Consider the following 21,120-nt stretch of genomic DNA (forward strand, 5'->3'; position numbering starts at 1 on the left):
TCTAGACGCAGCCAAGGGCCGGAGGGGGTCTGGTTTGGGGACCAGTGGATTTCGTCTCTTCTTTTTGCGGATGACGTGGTCCTGCTGGCCCCCTCTAGCCAAGACCTACAGCATGCGCTGTGGCGGCTCACAGCCGAGTGTGAAGCGGCTGGGATGAGGATCAGCTCCTCCAAGTCCGAGGCCATGGTACTCGACCGGAAAAGGGTGGCTTGTCCTCTTCAGGTTGGAGGGGAGTTCCTGCCTCAAGTGGAGGAGTTTAAGTATCTCGGGGTCTTGTTCACGAGTGAGGGAAGAATGGAGCGGGAGATCGACAGACGGATCGGTGCGGCTGCCACAGTAATGGGGCGCTGTGCCGGTCCATTGTGGTGAAGAGAGAGCTGAGCCGAAAAGCAAAGCTCTCAATTTACTGGTCGGTCTACGTTCCTACCCTCACCTATGGCCATGAACTTTGGGTCATGACCGAAAGAACGAGATCACGGATACAAGCGGCTGAAATGAGCTTCCTCTGTAGGGTGGCCTGGCACTCCCTTAGAGATAGGGTGAGGAGCTCGGCCATCCGGGAGGAGCTCGGAGTAGAGCCGCTGCTCCTCCACATCGAGAGGAGCCAGTTGAGGTGGCTCGGGCATCTATACCGGATGCCTCCTGGACGCCTTCCTCGGGAGGTGTTCCAGGCACGTCCCACCGGGAGGAGGCCCAGGGGACGGCCCAGGACACGCTGGAGGGACTATGTCTCTCGGCTGGCCTGGAAACGCCTTGGGCTCCCCATGGAGGAGCTGGAGGAGGTGTCTGGAGAGAGGGACGTCTGGGCGTCTCTGCTGAGTCTGCTGCCCCCGCGACCTGGTCCTGGATAAGCGGAAGACGACGAACGAACGAACGAGGTTAGAAGATTTGTTTCAATTCTTTTCTTTGATTCTATCTTGAATAATCCCTATTAGCGACGCACCAATCAGTTTTGCTACTTTAAGGAATATAAAACATACTTAAAATTCTTTAACAATTTTTTGTTTGCTACACAATTGCATATGTGTTCATTCACTGTTTTGATGCCTTCAGTGAGAATCTACATAAAATGTAAATGATCATAAACATAAAGAAAACCATTAAATGAGCAAGCCGTTCTAAAACGTTTGACTGGTAGTGTATATTTCTAGACATCCTGCTGTGAGCGGTCATTAATTAACTTTATTAAGAGCAGAGATGACAACAATCTACTATGTTAGAGAGCAGTTGCTATGAAACAGGGTTTTACCAACAAAAAAGAAATAAACATTATTAGGAACATATATTTTAAGGGTCTTTGGCATCTTACATCAGCCATTAGCCCAGTCGGCTTTGCTCTGTGTATTCCCTACCGAATGTAGATTCTTAATTCAGATTTCCAAATTGCTGCCAACATTTCTCCACATGTAGGGTTTTTGCTTATAAACAGATTCTTACGTTTTTTTTTTTTTCTCTGGCTTCATTTTTAAACACATTACTAATACTGAAAAGCTTGGAGTTTGCTCCCATGACTCAGATCTTTCACTCTGAAGGTCGTTGTCAGCACTGCCTGGCAGCGCTGCGTACGGTGGATCCACGAGTTTCCAACCAGCCTGTTGAGGCCAATCAAGTTCAAATTGGCTGATTCCGGTCAAGAGATTTCTCGGTGCAGTTGGTTTACAATTATTATTTCTTGCAACAATTTAATCAAAGTACAAAGTGGAAAAATCTTTATTTCCTCTGCTTTGTCTTGTAAATATTTTTCTTAATTTGTGCAACAATTTCATTAAGCAAATTCGTTTGCTTTTGCTGCTAGGTCATTTTCTATTCTTTGAACAAGATGAATTTACTTTGTACCAGTATTCCAAAGCAAAACATTTGTAAAATCAATCAAAAACCTTTATTGTACACACAAGAACTCCTTCCTTGGTTTCCAAAATATTTCCAGTATCCATTTTTTTTTCTTTACCAAGAGCTAAAAACATAAACACAAAGACAGACAAAGTGATAAATACAATGTTTTTAAAGGTTCATTCTGAGACAGGAGACGTCATAGGCAGAGAAAGTGCATTGTAGCGAGTATGAACTTTGACCTGCAAAAACAGATGTTAAAAAAAATGTTACAGTTTGTCTGACGTATAATGTGATAGACGCTTCATGGGGATGGTAATGAAGGAGAGAAAAATGTTTAATTTCAGGGTGCCACAGAGTCACACTGGTTCTTTACCTCCGGGTCGGGCTTAAGGGCACAGAGCAGCAGGAGCCAATCAGGTTAGCTTGTGAAGGCCTTGAAGTCTGAGTCTGAAACAGGAAGCAGGAAGTGTAAGACAGGGGTTTAATTAATGCATTGAGATTATAAACAGATAAATATAGCAAAAGTACATAAATTGAGACATGATTTAATTATACAACTTGGAATAAAAAAGAAAAACATAAATAATACTTCAAACAGAGTAAGATAAACGATACAGGGGAAAGAAAATCTGAAAAAATAATCCAAACTCATCTTTATGCTCAATCTTTATTAGTTATTATCCATGTAGCAACTTGAAAAAAACAAAAAAAACAAACACATGGTAGTGGAAAGTTGTACAATATTGCAAGGCAATCAATATCTAGAGAACAATCAGTTTGCCTTTTTTGCTCTCATTTCCTCTTCAAACTAATGGTTCAGGGGAGGAATGACCTGCAATTCATATTAAAATAATTCCTTTATTTCCTTTCTCTTTACCAGTGGTAATAGGTATCTTATCTAAAATCAATATGCAATTTAAAACAAATCAAGCACTCAAGATATATGTGTACCAGTACAAAAACATTTTGCTGTATGAGCAGCAAAAACAAAAAACAAGAAAGAGAGACAGGCGATGCCTAAAATGTACTTTAAACACTAGATAATACTGTTAATAACTTACTCTTAATGCTTTTGGGATTTGGCACCACCAAGACTGTCTTTAATTTAAGACGCATCTTCACAAAAACAACAATAAGCCTGTTTCAGTTATTATTATACAATTAAACAGTATTTTTACCTCAGTAGAGGTCTGAAACAAGGCCATTTTAAATCAGACAGCACCAATCATAGCAAGAGTTCAAACACACACACACACACACACACACACACACATACACACACACACACTATTAAACTCCTGCACATGAATGTGCACATGTAGAATTATTATATATGTAGTGTGAGTAATGTGCAAATACAGTGCAATGGTGAGAGTAAACAGTGCATACAAATTAAAAAAGGCTGAGATCAGCGGCTGAGCAGAACCTGACATTCATGTAAGTTAGAAACAAAATGTATTGGCTGTCATTTTCATGTGTTGGTTTTTTCTTTTCTTTTTCTTAGAAAGCACACTAATTATAAATGTACACATAATTTTAATTATAAATTTAAAGTAAGGGCGCATTCATCTAAAGCAGCTTACAAGTAAGTAATTGGGAAGCAATGTGGGAATTTATCTTCTTGGAAACTGATATGAACACTGGGAAAGTTGGGAATTGAACCAGTGACCTTCAGTTGAAGGACCAACTTCTCCCCTTGAGCCACAATAATCCAATTCAAGGCAGCTATAGCCTGGAGCGGGATTACTTTTGTTAAAGTACCATCTACAAATATTTAAAAAAGTTAAAATATAGCTTCTGTATGTCACTGATTTGCTTTAAACAAGTTAAGAGAAGAAAAACTATGACTGTCAAATTGCTGAAGTTTTGTGTTAAGTACACAATTATCAAAGTTGTATTCTATTATTCTCAGTTTTCTGCAAAGTACCAAACGGATGTCCAACTGATGTGAATTTAGCTTCTAAATTAGCTAACTGACGATTAAGGTAGGGGTTTAGAATAATACCAGAGACTCTAAAAACCTTAAAACCAATTTGAGGACTCAAATTAATAAAAAAAAAAAGTCAAACTGTTACCTAAGCACTAATAATTAAATAACCAATATGTGTCAAAGTGCAGTAGAAACATATAATTACAGTGCCTTACAAAATGATTCATACCCCTTGAACTTTTATTTTACATTTTGTCATGTTACGACCACAAACCACAATGTATTTTATCCTAATGAGACAGACTACGAGGAAGTAGTGCATAATAGGTGGAATGAAAAGGATAAAAAGGTTTTTAAACATTTTTACAGCTAAAAATCGAAACTGTACGGGCGGGCGTGGATTTGTACCTTCCAGAGCCTGCTGGCTCTCTGACTAGGTCATTCTAACACGATGACGATGCTTTGATCTAAACCATTCAATTGTAACTATGGCTGTTTGTTTAGTGCCTCTGTTCTAGTGGAAGGTGAACTTCCACCTGAATTTCAAGGCTTCCCCAGACTCTTCACCATAGTTACTCTGTATTTAGTTCTATCCATCTTCCAGTCAGCTCTGACCATTTTAACTGTCCCTAGAGAAGAAAAGCATGCCCACAGCATAATGCTGCTGCCACCGTGTGTTATCATAGGGATGGCATCTTCAGGGTAATGTTCTGTTAGTTTTACAAGGTGCAAGTCATGTAGGCCAAAAAGTTTCATTTTGGTCCCATCTGACCAAAGCACCCTTTTCCAAATGGTTATTGTGTCCTTTATATTGCTTGTGAAAAACGTTTAATCTGAAAATGTTCAAGGGGTACTTTTCCAAGGCACTGTACATTTATTCACGCAGTTCTTTAAGATAGTGTTTATAAAATTCTGTGCATAATGTTCAGCATCCCTGTATGTATAACATATGTCTAAGTCCAAAGTTTGTGCTTCAAATAATTACATTTTCCATTAATGTTTCGCAGTGAATTACAGAAGACTTCTTTAATCAAAGTGAATAGATAAGAACTGCCACAGAAAGCCCTGTGGGCTGCTTTTTCATTTGAGTTCTTCATTTCAGACTGGCATGAGCTTGGCACAGTTTAATTACTTAGTCTTTGCTGGAGAGTCTGAATTAGAACATTTTGTGGCCGGGTTGCAGCTTACCCACACATTCAAAGAAACACTGAGAAAATCACACATACACATGTCACTCTTATAAGGCATTTTCTTGCTCCTTTAAAGAACCTACTCTTTTTAATCTATTTCCCTGGCACCAACCTGTTATAGAACAAAGCCAGTTCAAACATTCTCACTGAAACTAAATCTCTTCTTCCAAAAACACATTCTCCTCAATTTCTAACAAACTCCGGCAATCCAAAACTCATTCCTGCCCGTTTCACCTTTCAACTCAGGTTCTGCTCAAACATTCTCTTTTCCATCTGTGGAAATATATCACAATTGGCACATGTACATTCATTCAGAAACAATCATTTGTTGTTTTCTGCAACTAAAAATCCAAACAAGTTGTATTTTAAGGTTCATGGCACCTCACGTGCATAATTCAAGATTACACACTGAAAACAAACACCTGCAAGAACCTAAACTATGTTACTTTCAACGCTGATTTTGACATCAAAATCATTCGCTAGCACACAACACATCCACACTTTTTCTTTTTCATACTACCTTCAGATGTTTTTGCCACAGGTTTGACCTTTTCTTCACTCGGCAGTGTAGTGGTGACAGCTGTGGCTCGCTCTCTGGTTCCTTTTTGCTTTGTTTCAATACTATCTCCAGAACTTGTGCCAACTTTAAAGTAGCCTACTTCACCTTGCCCCTCTGCAACTACTTTGCAACCACTGGACAAATTAAAATGTTGATCATTAACAAGCCCCTCTCCTGTGCGGCCCCCAGTTTTACAGATTTTGGTTCTGCCCCCAGCACCTGATATGAAGTCGGTAGCACCGGCTTTCTGCTGGGCTTCCATTTCTGACAGGCTGCATGCCAAAGCCATCTGAAGGTCTTCGTCTTCTTCTTCATCCTCACTGTCATCCACATGGTTGTAGAAGGGAGCGGCACTAAATGACCGATGTGCAGGCACAGCATGGCGCTGGTCAGGGTGGCAGGCTGATCCGTTCGTGATCTGTGGTTTCTGAGAGGACTGCTGTCCGTCTCTTCTACTGAGCTCCAGTGCGAGGGCCATTTCATCCACCACACCTACGAAAAACATAAAAAACATGGTTCCGTTTATGCAACACATAGTAAAACAAATTCACTACTCATAAAGATAGCTAATATTACTCTTTATGTTACATGTAGAAGTGTTAGAGCAATGGGTGAAACAATCCCACAGCTAAAACCTTCACAAATAGACAGAACTTTGCGTTTTAGGAAAAAACTGCCATGTCGGCTGAAACACACACTTTCACTGTCTATAGTTCAAAGCGTTTTATGATCCTGAAGATGATATATGCACAAAAATAAATTCAAAGCTGATGCAGAATGATAGGAAGTAGGACGGCCGTGACAAGCAGACATGATCAGTGGAGTTCAGTATACAGGTCCTTCTCAAAATATTAGCATATTGTGATAAAGTTCATTATTTTCCGTAATGTCATGATGAAAATTTAACATTCATATATTTTAGATTCATTGCACACTAACTGAAATATTTCAGGTCTTTTATTGTCTTAATACGGATGATTTTGGCATACAGCTCATGAAAACCCAAAATTCCTATCTCACAAAATTAGCATATTTCATCCGACCAATAAAAGAAAAGTGTTTTTAATACAAAAAACGTCAACCTTCAAATAATCATGTACAGTTATGCACTCAATACTTGGTCGGGAATCCTTTTGCAGAAATGACTGCTTCAATGCGGCATGGCATGGAGGCAATCAGCCTGTGGCACTGCTGAGGTCTTATGGAGGCCCAGGATGCTTCGATAGCGGCCTTTAGCTCATCCAGAGTGTTGGGTCTTGAGTCTCTCAACGTTCTCTTCACAATATCCCACAGATTCTCTATGGGGTTCAGGTCAGGAGAGTTGGCATGGCCAATTGAGCACAGTGATACCATGGTCAGTAAACCATTTACCAGTGGTTTTGGCACTGTGAGCAGGTGCCAGGTCGTGCTGAAAAATGAAATCTTCATCTCCATAAAGCTTTTCAGCAGATGGAAGCATGAAGTGCTCCAAAATCTCCTGATAGCTAGCTGCATTGACCCTGCCCTTGATAAAACACAGTGGACCAACACCAGCAGCTGACACGGCACCCCAGACCATCACTGACTGTGGGTACTTGACACTGGACTTCTGGCATTTTGGCATTTCCTTCTCCCCAGTCTTCCTCCAGACTCTGGCACCTTGATTTCCGAATGACATGCAGAATTTGCTTTCATCCGAAAAAAGTACTTTGGACCACTGAGCAAGAGTCCAGTGCTGCTTCTCTGTAGCCCAGGTCTGGGGAATGCAGCACCTGTAGCCCATTTCCTGCACACGCCTGTGCACGGTGGCTCTGGATGTTTCTACTCCAGACTCAGTCCACTGCTTCCACAGGTCCCCCAAGGTCTGGAATCGGCCCTTCTCCACAATCTTCCTCAGGGTCCGGTCACCACTTCTCGTTGTGCAGCGTTTTCTGCCACACTTTTTCCTTCCCACAGACTTCCCACTGAGGTGCCTTGATACAGCACTCTGGGAACAGCCTATTCGTTCAGAAATTTCTTTCTGTGTCTTACCCTCTTGCTTGAGGGTGTCAATAGTGGCCTTCTGGACAGCAGTCAGGTCGGCAGTCTTACCCATGATTGGGGTTTTGAGTGATGAACCAGGCTGGGAGTTTTAAAGGCCTCAGGAATCTTTTGCAGGTGTTTAGAGTTAACTCGTTGATTCAGATGATTAGGTTCATAGCTCGTTTAGAGACCCTTTTAATGATATGCTAATTCTGTGAGATAGGAATTTTGGGTTTTCATGAGCTGTATGCCAAAATCATCCGTATTAAGACAATAAAAGACCTGAAATATTTCAGTTAGTGTGCAATGAATCTAAAATATATGAATGTTAAATTTTCATCATGACATTATGGAAAATAATGAACTTTATCACAATATGCTAATATTTTGAGAAGGACCTGTACTCACAGCTATACTGCTCAACATACTTTTTAAAAGGATTTTGTTTTTATATTCTAATTTATACCATAGATCTTTTGTCTTGCCAAGTTCCTCTTGAAAAAAGAGATGTTATTGTCTATTAGGTTTTTACCTGGTTAAATAAAGGTTAACTAAAAAAATAATAATAATTTGAAAATGAAAGCAGCTTTCTACACTGTGTAATACCTATCCTCCAGCAGCAGATAGCGATAATGTTGACGTCGACTACATCAGAATTAGAAAGATGAAGATCCTATTCATGGGTCACACAAAGCCAGGCAAAACATCCTAAGAAAATCAGTGTAACCTGTGTTTTCATAGACACAGTTCACCACTATCTTCTTTTTTTAAGCTTACATTTAAAGTTTAATAGAAACAGAGTCATGGCAAAGTGAGACAAACGTGAAAAAACAACAAAAAACTGTTTCACAGTTCAAAAGAGGGTTTAGTAGAAATATTCTTTTTTTCTTTGAAGCTGCACTCGTGACTGAATTGAGACCTATTTTTGTTTATTTTCACTTTAAATCATTTTTGACATTCTGACTACTTACAACTTTTTTTTATTTATAATATTTAAATACAGTATAAAGGGCTTAATTCTTTTCTCATGCTGGAGGTGACATTTTATACATACAATTCATTCAATTATAGAAAAAAAATGTTTACTACTTAATACCTCAGCTTAGCCATTACGTCAAGATACTTAGTCTGTTTGCTACTTTTACTTTGATTACTCATACAGAGTGATCAGTGTCATTCCAAATGAAATAAAAATAAGTAACCTCAATCTAAATCAATGCATTGATAAAGGTATAGGCCATGATTAAGCTCCTTCTACAGTTTGACTTGAAGCATCAAATACAAAACAGAAAAGGAATGAAGTCAAAATTACTCTGGCTTTCAAAAATCTACACACCCCCTGTTAAAATGAGGTTTGAGGCTTAAAAAAAAAAGCTGAGACCATGATTAACCACTTTCAAACTTTTCCCACCTTTATCTTGATGTATATACTGTACAATTAAACTGAAAAACAAACAAATCTGTTCAGAGGAAACAACCTGCTTGCATAGGTGTGAGCAGCTTTAAAATCAAATCAAAATGCCACATGTAAACTAGGTAGTAGTTCCCGCTCTTTGCTAAAGTTCTCCAAATTTATTAGGCTGTAACCGCAGAGCTTGATGCTGCCACCGCCATGTTTTACTCTGGGCATGGTGTTCCTTTTGGTAACGCGCAGCCATGTTTCTGTACAAACATAGCTGAAATTGTTGCTGAATTGTTGTTCCGGTTTGGTTTCATCAGAACAGAACACATTCTGCCACGTGATTTGCTTTTATATGGTTCCAATGATTTATGTAAAGCTGATTCAGATTGTCATTGATTACTTGTACACATGTTTCTCTGACACATCTTCTCCTGACAGATACGTTTGTACGATGGGAAAATCTGAATTGTTTGCAACCTTTCTGCAAACTACGGCGATGTTCTTTCAGGTTCATCATATTCGCTATAGTTGATGGTGGGTGTGAACTAAAGAACATTTAATGCTGAAATTAAAGCAAAAGGTGCTTTAACAAAGTTTTAGTTTAAGAATGTGCACCAATATATAACAAGGACATTGTACCTTTTTATTTTTATTTTTTTAGATTTCCCCTTGACGGGCTTGCTTGTTTTTCATTTGAATTGTACAGTAAACACGTCACATTAAAGATGGAAAAAGTCTGGAAGTGACTTTCGTCTCACAAATCAGGAATTTTAACAGGGGTGTGTGTGCTTTTGAGAGACACTGTATGACAATGACTTAAAAGGCCATTGAAGAAAATAAAACTCTTGGCCCTTTTTTAAGAAAATACAATATGTGAAGTATATTCTTAATGTCAGATGAGACATCCCAGAATGAGAATCATTCTTTTTTAGAAACACTAGAAACTGGAGTAATGCTCAGCTACCGCATAAAGTGAGAGGATGGAAAAATTTACAAATGACAAAAATTATACATTTCCAAATTTCTCAACATAGTGTGCAGCTTCTTACCATTAATAATAACACTCTTTAAAACTCCATCTTCCTCAATCTCTACTCTCTCCTGCCCACTCTCCTTTATCCTGCAAGTAAGACAAAACACAAGGATTAGTGTTATAGTCCAAATCATTTATTTAATTTTATAGCAATAGCAAAAAAAAAACAAAAAAAAAAAAAACAAACTGCAACCCATTGTATGGCAGACAAAAGGCTTTACTTTGCTCATGATTAAGTATTCAACTGGCTGAATTATTTTTATAAGGGGAGGTTTCACATACTTCTTTGTGGTAGTACGTTTCCCATTTACAATACGAGTGGAGGTAGAAACCGATTTGAAGTTACCCATTCCTCCTCCCATGCTCTCCATCCCATCGAGACCACCGAAGGAAGTGGAAAAAGAGCTAAATTCAACTGTTGAAAAGCAAAAGATCACAAAACAGGAGAAAAAAGGGTTAATGTCACAACCTATTGCAGATCCTCAGCCTGTGCAAGGAGAATGCAGCCAAAAAGCTATTGCAACAGAAAAGTACACATTTAAAGCAAGAAAATCGCCCCACATTAATCCAGAATAATATCGCAAAATATACCTGGGAGAGAAGTTTTTCAAAATAAAATCACCAAATTCATTACCATTACCTAATTTCAAAGCACACACATCAGCTTTTACCCAAACTACAATTATGTGATATTGCATAAATTTCTAAAAATATTATGAATGTGCTTATTGTTGATGCATTGTTTGAGCAATTGGGTGTTTACCTCCAGCTGAAGGAAAAGAGAAGAATCGACTGGGGCCAAGGCGAGAATGTGGGACCCCAAAAGATGCAAAGTCATCTAGATGAGAGATACAGAGTCATGTTAGCATATATCAGAGCGTTAATATTAGAAATAATGGGGTCTAGGAAAGAACTGATCATTTCTTTCAATGTCTTTTTTTAGTAGATGTTAGGCCAGTTAATTTAATAACTTTTTCATATGTCTACATCAATCGCCTAAACAGAAAGAAAATTCCAATATGATATAAAGTGAGGGAGAGAAAACATTTTAACTTACAGGGGTTGGACAATGAAACTGAAACACCTGGTTTTAGACCACAATAATTTATTAGTATGGTGTAGGGCTTCCTTTTGCGGCCAATACAGCGTCAATTCATCTTGGGAATGACATATACAAGTCCTGCTCAGTGGTCAGAGGGATTTTAAGTCATTCTTCTTGCAGGATAGTGGCCAGGTCACTACGTGATACTGATGGAGGAAAATGTTTCCTGACTCGCTCCTCTAAAACACCCCAAAGTGGATCAATAATATTTAGATCTGGTGACTGTGCAGGCCATGGGAGATGTTCAACTTCACTTTCATGTTTATCAAACCAATCTTTCACCAGTCTTGCTGTGTGTATTGGTGCATTGTCATCCTGATACACGGCACCGCCTTCAGGATACAATGTTTGAACCATTGGATGCACATGGTCCTCAAGAATGGTTCGGTAGTCCTTGGCAGTGACGTGCCCATCTAGCACAAGTATTGGGCCATGGGAATGCCATGATATGGCAGCCCAAACCATCACTGATCCACCCCCATGCTTCACTCTGGGCATGCAACAGTCTGGGTGGTACGCTTCTTTGGGGCTTCTCCACACCGTAACTCTCCCAGATGTGAGGAAAACAGTAAAGGTGGACTCATTAGAGAACAATAGATGTTTCACATTGTCCACAGCCCAAGATTTGTGCTCCTTGCATCATTGAAACCGACGTTTGGCATTGCATGAGTGACCAAAGGTTTGGCTATAGCAGCCCGGCCGTGTATATTGACCCTGTGGAGCTCCCGACGGACAGTTCTGGTGGAAACAGGAGAGTTGAGGTGCACATTTAATTCTGCCGTGATTTGGGCAGCCGTGGTTTTATGTTTTTTGGATACAATCCGGGTTAGACCCGAACATCCCTTTCAGACAGCTTCCTCTTGCGTCCACAGTTAATCCTGTTGGATGTGGTTCATCCTTCTTGGTGGTATGCTGACATTACCCTGGATACCGTGGCTCTTGATACATCACAAAGACTTGCTGTCTTGGTCACAGATGCACCAGCAAGACATGCACCAATGATTTGTCCTCTTTTGAACTCTGGTATGTCACTCATAATGTTGTGTGCATTTCAATATTTAGAGCAAAACTGTGCTCTTACCCTGCTAATTGAACCTTCACAATCTGCTCTTACTGGTGCAATGTGCAATCAATGAAGACTGGCTACCAGGCTGGTCCAATTTAGCCATGAAACCTCCCACACTAAAATGACAGGTGTTTCTGTTTCATTGTCCAACCCATGTGTGTCAGCAGTTTGACCTACCAAAAAAGCTGGCAAAAGGATCCTGCCCACCAAAAAACTCTCTGAAAACCTCATCTGGACTGCGGAATGTGAAGGTGAATCCTGGGAGATCTGAGAAGTCTGTGGTTGTAGAACCTGGAAAATGAAGACGTCAGAGTCGGTGGATGAAGAAAGAGCAAATCTTACTCTATCAATAACTGGAGAACAAGATGAATGAAGTTTTCATCCTAATGTTAGTAATTAAAGCCATAACTCTTGATCTTTCAAGTAATATGTATCAGGCTACATGTACAGTAAATACCTGAGTGTCGCACTTTGTCATTTCCATATCTGTCATACGCATCCTTTCTGCTCTCTGTTGAATTAGGAAATACAACCCATAAACCATTGCCTTTTTTGCATCAACTTTCAACACACATAAACAGTGGTGGTAAGTTAGGAAACCAAGAAAAAACACAAACAGTCTGGCAGAATGCAGATATTAAACGTTAGTTAATACAGGTCCTTCTCAAAATATTAGCATATTGTGATAAAGTTCATTATTTTCCATAATGTCATGATGAAAATTTAACATTCATATATTTTAGATTCATTGCACACTAGCTGAAATATTTCAGGTCTTTTATTGTCTTAATACGGATGATTTTGGCATACAGCTCATGAAAACCCAAAATTCCTATCTCACAAAATTAGCATATTTCATCCGACCAATAAAAGAAAAGTGTTTTTAATAAAAAAACGTCAACCTTCAAATAATCATGTACAGTTATGCACTCAATACTTGGTCGGGAATCCTTTTGCAGAAATGACTGCTTCAATGCGGCGTGGCATGGAGGCAATCAGCCTGTGGCACTGCTGAGGTCTTATGGAGGCACAGGATGCTTCGATAGCGGCCTTTAGCTCATCCAGAGTGTTGGGTCTTGAGTCTCTCAACGTTTTCTTCACAATATCCCACAGATTCTCTATGGGGTTCAGGTCAGGAGAGTTGGCAGGCCAATTGAGCACAGTGATACCATGGTCAATAAACCATTTACCAGTGGTTTTGGCACTGTGAGCAGGTGCCAGGTCGTGCTGAAAAATGAAATCTTCATCTCCATAAAGCTTTTCAGCAGATGGAAGCATGAAGTGCTCCAAAATCTCCTGATAGCTAGCTGCATTGACCCTGCCCTTGATAAAACACAGTGGACCAACACCAGCAGCTGACACGGCACCCCAGACCATCACTGACTGTGGGTACTTGACACTGGACTTCTGGCATTTTGGCATTTCCTTCTCCCCAGTCTTCCTCCAGACTCTGGCACCTTGATTTCCAAATGACATGCAGAATTTGCTTTCATCCAAAAAAAGTACTTTGGACCACTGAGCAACAGTCCAGTGCTGCTTCTCTGTAGCCCAGGTCAGGCGCTTCTGCTGCTGTTTCTGGTTCAAAGGTGGCTTGACCTGGGGAATGCGGCACCTGTAGCCCATTTCCTGCACACGCCTGTGCACGGTGGCTCTGGATGTTTCTACTCCAGACTCAGTCCACTGCTTCCGCAGGTCCCCCAAGGTCTGGAATCGGCCCTTCTCCGCAATCTTCCTCAGGGTCCGGTCACCTCTTCTCGTTGTGCAGCGTTTTCTGCCACACTTTTTCCTTCCCACAGACTTCCCACTGAGGTGCCTTGATACAGCACTCTGGGAACAGCCTATTCGTTCAGAAATGTCTTTCTGTGTCTTACCCTCTTGCTTGAGGGTGTCAATAGTGGCCTTCTGGACAGCAGTCAGGTCGGCAGTCTTACCCATGATTGGGGTTTTGAGTGATGAACCAGGCTGGGAGTTTTAAAGGCCTCAGGAATCTTTTGCAGGTGTTTAGAGTTAACTCGTTGATTCAGATGATTAGGTTCATAGCTCGTTTAGAGACCCTTTTAATGATATGCTAATTTTGTGAGATAGGAATTTTGGGTTTTCATGAGCTGTATGCCAAAATCATCCGTATTAAGACAATAAAAGACCTGAAATATTTCAGTTAGTGTGCAATGAATCTAAAATATATGAATGTTAAATTTTCATCATGACATTATGGAAAATAATGAACTTTATCACAATATGCTAATATTTTGAGAAGGACCTGTACATCAGACTCTGAATAATAGTTAATTTTGTTACTGTTCCAAAGGGGAAATCATCTACTGGTAAAACGTGTTTTCCATTCTAAAAATTTAAAACAATTACAAAAAAATATGAATTTAAAATTTGCAAAACAACAAAAATATTCAAATCATGACTTACTGTCAGACAGGACTTCATAGGCCTCAGCGAGTTCTTTGAATTTTCTCTCTGCCTCCTCCTTGTTGTCTGGATTTTTATCTGGATGCCATTTCAGTGCCAGTTTCCTGTACCTGCACCCACATAAACAAATGCTGATACCAAATATAAAACCACGCACGCAGAACATATATTTACACCTATCACCTCAGAAAACAAGCTAGAAAAATAAAACAGAAAAAAAGATAAAAGCACTCCTCCACATTTTTAAAAACACCTGTCATTTTACGTAATACTTTATATGGGCGCTCTGATTTCTTTTTAATGTACAGGGATTGTCATATTTCTGTTTTTTTGCAAATATGCACGCAGCAATTGATCACGTTTTTGCTTAAAATCAAGTTTTATTTTTTTAAATACTTCTCAAACAATACCAGTGATATTAATGGAACTGTAACTAAGAATTAAAAAGTCCACTCAAGCTTATTATACCCAAATGACCTGGCAAGCAATAAGCTACATGTAAAATAAAGTGTTTTATTGATAATAATTCTTGACTATATAATAGAGAACTACGCTCCTATGGTACTTACGCCTTCTTGATGTCGTCCTGCGAGGCATTCCTGGGCACTCCCAGGACACTGTAATAGTCCACCATGTCGTCTCCAGTCACTCTTTAAAACACCGCCCTAAAATTCAATCGTTTACTCAGCTTTAATCTGGGTGAATGCATTTTTGCATATTAATATTGCCCATTAGTGTAACTACAAAAACAAATGAAAGTTAAACAGTTGTGTCAGTATCAGCAAAAGGTATTACAAGCAACTAAAGGCAATTTTTAAAAAAAAGGAATAAATCTGGGATTACTGACATTTCTCAAAAATCAAAATAGCTTCAAATTAAATGTTTGATCTCTCTGTTAGTTAAGATGTCATAAAATAAAATAAAAATGTTATACATGGAAAATGCATGGTAAAATTAGTGTCCCCAATAAATCATAAAGCAAAAGTGCTTTAAGATTTAACTCTTTGAAAATAAAACTGAGGAGTTAATCAGGCATCATGTCTATATTTGTTAATAAAAAAATCTTTAATGGGTTTATTTGACAAAAAATGTGTAGGTGATTTTGTTAGTATAATAATAATAATAATAATAACTAGTCTTGTGCTCACTACTAAAGCTAAATCAGTCACAATTACTTAGAATTACTGTTTAAAATTGTAAACAATTTCTTTAAATCACAATAACCAGCCACCTTCTGTTAGAAAGGTGGTTTGTGCAACTAATAAAAAACTGTTTTAAAAGGTAAATATTCTAGTGCCCTTGACCTCAATGCAGTCAGCATATCGATAATAGCCACTGACAACACGTTAGCCATCATGCCAATCTCATTAGTCTCCTGCTGCAGCAGCTTCCAAGCAGAAGGAGGGGTTCCAGTCAGAGGCAAAAAATAAAACTAAACTAAACTTTCTATCTCCCCTTGGGAAGCCCCTTGGGAAGCTTCATGCACTCACACAAGTGTTATTTCTTGGTTATTTCTAGTACTTTGGAATCTGACAACTGCTGCTGACATGACAGTAGGCCCTAACAAGCCTAAAAATGGCAAATGTATACTTAAACACACAGGTGACGTGCGGTTTTAGTCCGTGCATTTAGAGCAGCTCCCATTATTTCATAATATCAGAGGCACATATTCCTATTATGGTAAATTTGGACTTACTGTAAAGAAACACACGAGTGTAATATTAGCTGTTGGTAGCCTCCTTGTTATAGCCAAAAATTACGTACCTTTCTGGTCTTACGGTCCAACTGGTTGGCAGATGAGTCGCTTGTTCCCAGTTAAGATAGCTTCTGGAATAGTTTTCTGTTGTGACAGCCAAGTAGCCACCACCCGGTGCTGTTTGCTTCTCAAACGTCTAGACACTGATGTTTTCCAGGTTACTACAGGTTACCGTTCAGCTCCGCGGTCCGTGTTTTCAGTAAAAAACATGCAGACAATTGGCTTCGTTTACGTTGAGTGCCGCTGGTCTGAGTCCTGCCCGCTACGACACTGTGAGCTGACAGAGAGCCATGAAAGGTCTAGAAAATGCCAGCGTCTCAGAGACGTCACTGGCCCCGCCCACTCTCAACACGTCTGCGTGTTGCTTCAACCAATCACAGAACCGGTTTACGACCAGGTCTGTTTTTCTTCGTTTATATTAACACTAATTTATCAGAAAGTAGAATTAACGAATTTTTAAATTGCTGCCGTTTAATCATTTTGGTAGTAGTATACTCTATAACTTCAGAGGTGAAATCAACTGACCTGAATTGTGCTGAAGTTGTAAGTTAAAGATGATTATCTTGCTTGGTTGCTTCAATTATGAGTGGTTTTCTAGACCTGTAAAATTTGACCCGCTTTCTCATATTCTGGCATCCCTCCTCCATATGGGTGACTTGCACCTTGGAACAGATTTTTTTGTTCATCAGTCTCATCCTTTGTTTCTGCTTCACATAAATGTATTTTTAATCCTTACTGGTGTTTCTAAGTTTTATAGCTTTGTTTTACACAAAAGCTTTATACTTTCTATCAATTGCACCCCTGCCCATAGCCTGGGACATCACCATATGTTGACCCATAGCAAATAATATGTTTCACCCTGTGACTTCACATGTTTTAGACATAACAGTTTTCCGCATTGTGACAATGCAATAAAGTTTTGTTTTTATTGTGGTGGTGGTATTTTTTTTTTGTTTTTTTATATTGTCGGGATCTTGTATGGATGGATGGATGGATGGAAATAAAAATAACATAACTTTGCTTTCTCATAAATATTTTTAAAACTTTGTCAAGGACATTTATAACCTAGCTTATTTCCAATAGGGGTTATTTAACCCTGCAAGAATAGGAAATAGTTTGATCAGTGTGTGTGATTTATTGGATTTCAAAGAACTGTCAGATACACTGGTGAGTGAATTCACCTAGAATGAATGAATGATCTCGCCAGCTCACTCAGCCTTAACAGTCTGTTTGCTGCCATCTGCTGGTTTATATAAGCAATTGTAGGTTTTCCATGACTAATGTGTCACTAATGAGAAGCTCAAAATAACACACAGCAGAAGAAAGAACAGATAACTAACCAGAAATGAGAAGCTTGGCGTTTATGTAAAAATGGTCACACCACAGATAATTACAATATTTTATCCTGAAAAAGAAATATAGCAACTATTGCATACATTATTACCTAATAACCATTAAATAATGCTTTTTCAAAACTGCTATTGATTTACTTATTGAGCAATATGGTTGATGTTGATCAGTCACAATTATTACTACAATTATGCAGCTCCTCTCAGGCAGTAGGTGTGGTGTCAAGAAGATTTGCCCACTGCTTGCTTTTACTGTTTATTTGCTTTGGTAACTTCATCCCCAATTATTTATTCCTGTTTTTAAATTATTTGGTAGGCCTGAAAGTTAACAAAAATATCACAAGTTCACTTTACACATTTATTTGAACCTTTATTGATAATACTGATCATGGTTTCAGTATTTATGAAAGCTGCTGGGAATGTGTTATGTTCAGAACAACATTTGGAATGTGTGTTGGTTTTACCCCGCTTAATACTCCTCTCCTTCTTCATCCTCCTCTCCAATGCTGTCTGTGCCCACCTCTTCATAATCCTTCTCCAAAGCAGCCATATCTTCTCTAGCCTCTGAGAACTCTCCCTCTTCCATTCCCTCTCCAACATACCAGTGGACAAAGGCTCTCTTGGCATACATGAGATCAAATTTGTGATCAAGTCGGGCCCAGGCCTCGGCGATGGCGGTAGTGTTGCTTAGCATGCACACAGCTCTCTGCACCTTAGCCAGGTCTCCTCCAGGAACCACAGTTGGAGGCTGGTAGTTAATGCCGACCTTAAAGCCTGTGGGGCACCAGTCCACAAACTGGATGGTGCGTTTGGTCTTGATGGCGGCAATGGCAGAGTTGACATCTTTGGGCACAACGTCACCACGATACAACAGACAGCAGGCCATGTATTTACCATGACGTGGGTCACACTTCACCATCTGATTAGCTGGCTCAAAGCATGCATTGGTGATGTCAGCCACAGATAGTTGCTCATGGTAAGCTTTCTCAGCAGAGATAACTGGGGCGTAGGTGGCCAGAGGGAAGTGGATGCGAGGATAAGGCACCAAGTTGGTCTGGAACTCTGTCAGGTCAACGTTCAGGGCTCCATCAAAGCGCAGGGAAGCTGTAATTGAAGACACAATCTGACCAATGAGCCTGTTCAGGTTGGTGTACGTTGGTCTCTCAATGTCAAGGTTCCTGCGGCAGATATCGTAGATGGCTTCATTGTCCACCATGAAGGCACAGTCAGAGTGCTCCAGGGTGGTGTGGGTGGTCAAGATGGAGTTGTAAGGCTCAACTACTGCTGTAGAAACCTGGGGGGCTGGGTAGACAGCAAATTCAAGTTTGGACTTTTTACCATAGTCGACAGATAGTCTTTCCATCAGCAGGGAGGTAAAACCAGAGCCAGTTCCTCCACCGAAGGAGTGGAAAATGAGGAAACCCTGCAGGCCAGTGCACTGATCAGCCTGAAAAGAAAGGTTTTTGATGGGTTAGAGTGGAAATATAGCCGCAAAGGTCTGCTGTGAATTTACAAGAATCGTTCAAGAGCTCAAAACCCTATAAAATACATATAAATATTGCCCAGCCAACTCTCACCAGTTTACGTGTCCTATCTAGAACAAGATCTATGATCTCCTTGCCGATAGTGTAGTGGCCACGAGCGTAGTTGTTGGCGGCATCTTCCTTTCCTGTAATCAGCTGCTCAGGGTGGAACAGCTGACGGTAGGTTCCTGTACGCACCTCATCTGTAAGTGGACAATAGATAGTTAAAACAACTAATCCAGATGGTCAAATGTTTCTAACTTATTGTTCATATACAGGTTGCTGACCAATGACAGTAGGTTCCAGGTCGACAAAAATAGCTCTGGGAACATGCTTTCCTGCTCCTGTCTCACTGAAGAATGTGTTGAAGGAGTCATCCCCTCCTCCAATAGTCTTGTCAGAAGGCATCTGACCATCTGGCTGGATCCCATGTTCAAGACAGTACAGCTCCCAACAGGCATTGCCCATTTGGGCTCCGGCTTGCCCGACATGCATAGAAATACACTCACGCTAAAGAAATAAGAAAGAAGGTTTTGTGGTTGTTAACTCAGATTCACAGTTATTGCTTTGAAATGACTGTTGACTCAATGTAGAAATGATCTTGATTACCTGACTTATATTTTGTCTTTATTTTCTACACATGTTCATTTACTTTATTAGAATGTTTGCACATGCAGCTTGAACTACAGCACAGGACTCTGGTGTTATTAAAGTAGAACTAAGGAGTGGGTGTAACTGAAACATATTAGGAAGTTTCCATTGTGTCTTGGTATTCATTTTTGGCAGACAGGAAGGTCATGCCTCAAGAAGATGGGAAATTCTTACCCACACCTTTCCATCCTGTATCCCCTCCCCCCATTTGGGTCTCTCTCCTCCCCCATCCTGTTCATAGCTGCATACTGTAGTGCTGTGTGTTAGGGATGTCCCTCTCTCCCCCCCTTCCTCTCCCTCCATATTCCCCAAAGCAAAGAGTGCTTACAAAATGTCTGCCATCCAACTCACACTGCAGGCAAAACCACTCCTCTTTTCTCTTCCCTTTTTATTCAATCCCTCCCACTGCCACAATCACCATGATCAATCCCACTGATAAAAGAGATCGGTAAATGTAGATTTATTTCCTTATTTGGGTGTGTTTTCTGCTTTTTAACAAGAAATGCCGACATAAAACACATCTGGCAATGAGAAAAGTTGTGTTACATATGAAGTGTCTGTTATCTGACCCAGTTTTTTCAAGTCTACATGACTTGTCAGTTTTTCTGGAGTTACAATTACTCTTGCATCCTGACTTTAAATATTCAATAAGCACACTCTAAAATTCTTTATTATGTGAAATTCCAAATGGCTACTGCTTACAGCTATAAAGTTGCTAGTGTATCAACAATATTTATTGCAGCGGAGGAAAATTAGCATTAAAGAGGCTCACATGAGCTAAACAATGAAAACAGACAATGGAAATTTCCAAGCCATGTCATCGCCCATGCAGCTACTCACCATTTTGTCTGCTTGTCCTTCGACTGACGATGAGGATTCAGACACACGGGAGAAGTGCAGGAAAAAGGGAGAGCCGGGGCTTATATAGGCAGGGATGTGAAGGGGCAGTCAGTAAACCACAGAAAGCAGCTGCATAGTTTATTGGCAGAAGGGAACAGCAGTTCAGAGAAAAAAGAGGAAAGTTCCTGCCACTGCTTTTCTTTATAGCCACCATAAAATACATCAATACAGTGTTAAAAGCATTGTTGAAACTCTTAGAAGTGCTAAAGGAACCATATTTATTTCCTTTTATGACCTTTTATCCATATTGTATAGTTTCTGTATGTTAGGTATTTGTGGACAATACCTAAAGTGCCAGAATTACCTACCTGAACATTTGATACATTAAATCAACCTTTGATTTATAAGCACAAATGTAACTATAGTAAACCTTAATGGTTGTTTCTATGCACTTGCCTGTAAAG

General features: G+C 39.8%; 2 protein-coding genes across 5 annotated transcripts; both read right to left on the minus strand.

Moving 5' to 3' along the window:
* Nucleotides 1-1,860: 1,860 nt before the first annotated feature.
* On the minus strand, nucleotides 1,861-16,963 carry dnajb2 (DnaJ heat shock protein family (Hsp40) member B2). Of its 4 annotated transcripts, none has more exons than XR_007039006.1 (11): nucleotides 16,302-16,963; nucleotides 15,107-15,202; nucleotides 14,538-14,647; nucleotides 12,574-12,627; nucleotides 12,294-12,407; nucleotides 10,712-10,786; nucleotides 10,231-10,363; nucleotides 9,965-10,035; nucleotides 2,895-6,004; nucleotides 2,207-2,280; nucleotides 1,861-2,072 (listed from the first exon to the last, which is right to left on the minus strand). XR_007039006.1 is itself a non-coding variant. In XM_047370621.1 (11 exons), the coding sequence occupies exons 2-10, from the start codon at nucleotides 15,169-15,171 to the stop codon at nucleotides 2,252-2,254; spliced, it is 924 nt and encodes a 307-aa protein (XP_047226577.1). In that variant the 5' UTR covers nucleotides 15,172-15,202; nucleotides 16,302-16,635; the 3' UTR covers nucleotides 1,861-1,954; nucleotides 2,207-2,251. The 4 variants fall into 4 exon arrangements, 3 of the variants coding, with proteins under 3 accessions (XP_047226577.1, XP_047226576.1, XP_047226575.1); XM_047370621.1 differs by having other exon boundaries at nucleotides 1,861-1,954; nucleotides 5,732-6,004; nucleotides 16,302-16,635; XM_047370620.1 differs by having other exon boundaries at nucleotides 5,732-6,004; nucleotides 16,302-16,634.
* Nucleotides 16,964-17,986: 1,023 nt separating this feature from the next.
* tuba8l3 (tubulin, alpha 8 like 3) lies at nucleotides 17,987-20,806 on the minus strand. The gene is made up of 4 exons (XM_047370617.1): nucleotides 20,657-20,806; nucleotides 19,453-19,675; nucleotides 19,220-19,368; nucleotides 17,987-19,089 (listed from the first exon to the last, which is right to left on the minus strand). Exons 1-4 carry the CDS (start codon nucleotides 20,657-20,659, stop codon nucleotides 18,112-18,114), a joined length of 1,353 nt encoding a protein of 450 aa, XP_047226573.1. The 5' UTR covers nucleotides 20,660-20,806; the 3' UTR covers nucleotides 17,987-18,111.
* Between the last annotated feature and the right edge of the window lie 314 nt (nucleotides 20,807-21,120).

This window comes from Girardinichthys multiradiatus, chromosome 7 (assembly GCF_021462225.1).
Source record: "Girardinichthys multiradiatus isolate DD_20200921_A chromosome 7, DD_fGirMul_XY1, whole genome shotgun sequence".
NCBI classification, from domain to species: Eukaryota; Metazoa; Chordata; class Actinopteri; order Cyprinodontiformes; family Goodeidae; genus Girardinichthys; species Girardinichthys multiradiatus.